This window comes from Lolium rigidum, chromosome 3, assembly GCF_022539505.1.
Source record: "Lolium rigidum isolate FL_2022 chromosome 3, APGP_CSIRO_Lrig_0.1, whole genome shotgun sequence".
Lineage (NCBI taxonomy): Eukaryota > Viridiplantae > Streptophyta > Magnoliopsida > Poales > Poaceae > Lolium > Lolium rigidum.
This window is the reverse complement of record NC_061510.1, coordinates 10,469,897-10,473,515: the sequence shown is the minus strand read 5'-3', so window position 1 is coordinate 10,473,515 and position 3,619 is coordinate 10,469,897. Positions and strand designations below refer to the sequence as shown.

At 34.2% G+C, this 3,619-nt stretch overlaps 1 protein-coding gene across 1 annotated transcript in view; it reads right to left on the bottom strand.

Moving 5' to 3' along the window:
- Window positions 1–791: 791 nt before the first annotated feature.
- LOC124701175 (serine carboxypeptidase-like 7) overlaps window positions 792–3,619 on the bottom strand; it is an 11,192-nt gene continuing 8,364 nt past the window's right edge. Inside the window, exons 4-13 of the mRNA XM_047233227.1 lie at window positions 3,409–3,511; window positions 3,275–3,312; window positions 3,079–3,180; window positions 2,858–2,941; window positions 2,514–2,666; window positions 1,948–2,019; window positions 1,714–1,835; window positions 1,381–1,494; window positions 1,254–1,299; window positions 792–1,105 (exon numbers count right to left, since the gene is read on the bottom strand). Of these exons, the coding sequence (XP_047089183.1) occupies window positions 1,022–1,105; window positions 1,254–1,299; window positions 1,381–1,494; window positions 1,714–1,835; window positions 1,948–2,019; window positions 2,514–2,666; window positions 2,858–2,941; window positions 3,079–3,180; window positions 3,275–3,312; window positions 3,409–3,511 (918 nt within the window). The 3' untranslated portion in view covers window positions 792–1,021. The remainder of the gene's footprint in view (window positions 1,106–1,253; window positions 1,300–1,380; window positions 1,495–1,713; window positions 1,836–1,947; window positions 2,020–2,513; window positions 2,667–2,857; window positions 2,942–3,078; window positions 3,181–3,274; window positions 3,313–3,408; window positions 3,512–3,619) is intronic.

Here is a 3,619-nt window from a genome sequence, read left to right as displayed (position 1 = left end):
TTTAGTAATTCATAGAAGTTTGAAATTCTTCTTCCAATACGGTCTAGGTTTTTGAAAATTAGGGTGGTCCATTTTTCACCGTATGTTTTCTACTTGATTGACAAAAACACCATTTAACCAAATAGAAGTTGGAAAATGATTTTTTGAAACAAAAAACATGGAAACTCCATTTCGGTCTTTGTTTTCGCATTACAACAAATTATGCCACAAATTGGCCATGAATAGTTCATTTGCTTGAAAACCTGAACGTGTTGTTATACGATAGTTCATTTTCCGAAATATTTTTAAAATTGACATATTATAAGTTTTGTATTTTTTTCACGCAACTAGTAAGCATAAAAGGACTCCATGCGGAAAGATTTCAGTTTTTAATATTTTTTATTTTCTTTCAGTTTCTATAAATATAGTGAAAATGGCGAGCATGACTATTCATAGAAATGGGTTGAATATTTCAAAACTAGTGGTCTTATTTCTATATAATTACTACTTGTGTTAGAAAAATTATTTTTGTCATTTTTAGGAGCAGGTTGTAACACATATGTAATTTAAACTACTTTTAGAAAATCTACTTAAATGTGTCAAAAAAAGTAAATCTTCTTAAAGTGATAAAAATGTGTGAAAATATCAAGAAATACTGAAAATTCATAAAAGTTTGGAATTTTCCATCAAGTATGGTCCATTTAAAAAAAACTAGAGTGGTGTTATTTTCACCTTATTAATATCATAGAATTACATTCCGATTCAGAGTACTCCATATATTTCGTAAGATTACTTGAAAGATACTATAAAAATGAACGTGCAAAGAAAAAAATATCAATCTTTTGTAATACATAGTAAATGCAAGATACAACCACAAACTATTGTGGATTAACACAAAAACCTCTCACACTCACTTAAATGTGTACCTCCCTCATCCTTTTGGGTACCAACTATTAATTACCACATGCAGACACATTCAAGTATCACCGCCATACACTTGGGTGCTACCAGCACTACCTCATAGAACAATCATACACACTGCTCAAAGCGGCTCACCAGAAATCCAACGACTAAACATAGCAAGGCATCTCTCTGGTTGGTACTCTGGTGCAGTGTGTCCACCACCCTATCAATTGAATTGAGTGTTTTTAATTGTTAATAGAAAAGTGTCCACTTAATGGTCTTTGAAATTGAGAATCTAAAGCGGAGTAAATTTTGTAGATATTCACATTTTAGTTCTCTCATAAATGATGGTAGCGAGACATGTATGTTACCTTTATAGTAGCGAAGGTCAGGTTATTTGAGTATGTTTCGGTGAATCTGCATATACATTATTATTTCCCCATTAAAAAAAATATATAAGCAATTTAACTAGGCATCATATTAAACAAAAATTATTACCCCGCAGACTGTCCATCAAGATGCCAAGCCCTCCATTCATCCATAATGGGGAAGTTGAGTGATCGTATCCAAGATTGTGTACCCAGAAATGGTATAACAGCATCATGGTCTCCACTATGCAAGAAGATAGATGAAAGGTTGGATAACTTAAATATGGCGAAATAGTAGATCGGTAAGGACATGGGAGCATATCCTATTATGTTGTTTCCATATATATATATATATTCAAGTAATGTTTTGCAAAATTGTGGTTTTCAGTGATACAGAACATTTCCAACCATAAAGTGCACAGTTTTTATATCAGATAATCTTTAGACATTAGTAGTTTTTTACCTGTATACCAAGGCATGATAACCTTTTGAAGTCATATTACGATGGTACTTTATGGTACTCCTTATGTCTATAGAATAAGGTAGATCATTTTCGTGGCACCTCACCCATTCATGTTTGGTTCCCTAAGTTCATGGCGTATTGAGATGTATAAGAGCAGAATTAAACATTGGCTTGAAATTGCATGTTCATTTGAAAGTAAAAAAAAACTTCTCAAGGATTATCTTGGTAATTTACCTTCTTCATCCCAAGTTTTTCCTTAGTCATGCCATTGTTTGTCCAATAATATAACAAGTATCTACCATAGTTCTGTAGATTAAAACATATGCATAACCTGATTCAGAAATAACTCATGGCGCGATATTAGAACATATTTGTACAGCAGACTTCTAAAAATACTAGGCCTTCCAAATTTTCCACAACCCATTCCTTTCATTGATGTGCCTGTATTAGATTTCATTAATACAAGATTCCAACATGATATAAGTTCACAGTTATTAGCAAGTATTCTATTTTGAAAAAAAACACATATGCAAAGATAATCATTGCTCAAAGTCTTGTATTATTAATTAACGAAACCTAACACGCCTTACAAATGGAAATATAATGAGTATGTAGAAGAAAATCAAGATATAAAAGGAAAAAAGATAAGGGTGCAATGCTCGAAATTCTCAACAAAAACGAAAACATCAGAGAGGAATCTGGCAGACCATTTTTTTTTTATTAAGAACAAGTAACCATCCTCTTGTTATTGCACGAGGACTTCAGTTTTTCATCAATGGAGTATATTACGATGAACTTACTTGACAATCCATTGGTAGCTGAGGTGGTGGATTTTTCAGTGCTCTAGTTTCCTCCTTCAGGATCTTTCTTTCTGTGGCCAGGTTAATTGGTCTAGAAGACAAATGATCGCAGTTTTTGTATAAAATGTGTGCCCCATTAATTTGATCAAATAGCTGTTGGGAAACATGAATTAGTTTCTCGGTAGTATAATATACCATATTAATATATAAACCAAAATGATATAAATTTCTGAATTATTCAAAACAGGAAAATTATTTATTCGAAATAGGGAACCGTATCGTTCATATTTCACCGAATTGATACACCAATGATGATGGGGAGGTCCAAGTAGTTTTATCCTTACTTGGTTGAACTTGTCCAAATCTTGGGCGCAAACTGCATTCCTCGGGTTTGTTATATCTTCTCCTGGGCAGTGCTCTATTATGGACTTAAGAACGTTCACATCATCACATGGACGCACATAGACATTGAATTAGTCAAACTCATATATAGGCAAAACTTTAGTAGGTTATTGCAGGTCAGTACGTGACTGAGCAAGAGCTGGAGTCGTGTCTAAGTAATCACCTCGTATAGCTTATCAGAAATTACTCCTACTCCATGCAGATATGGCACTCTCGAGTTATAATCAATGCCTTCACCTGTACTTGGATTACCTACCAGATAGCCCTAAGCATATATTTTTATCGTAGCAGGTCAGATCGAGATATTCGTGGTTAAGATGATTGTAGCATATATAATTATATATGCATAAACTGAGTACCTTGAGATTTACGGTTGGCATCATTCCAGCTTCAATGTCTGAAAAAAATCAGCGTGTTCAGGTTTGAATAGAATATATCCTCATGTCGAGAACACCTTATAGGAGTGATAAATTTGTAGCAAATAGCACTCCACCTTCTGAGATCATCTGCGCGAGGAGTGGAGCGAATATCCCCGCGCGCGAGTCTCCCCCCACATATAGAGGATTTGGGACGTAACCTGGATGCTCCGTCAACCACTGCCCCAAAATATGAACACAAAAACAGTATAACTAACTAACCATTGTTAGGTCAAGACTATATATGTTCATTGTACCAACTAAGATTAATGTGATCACGCGTCAAGA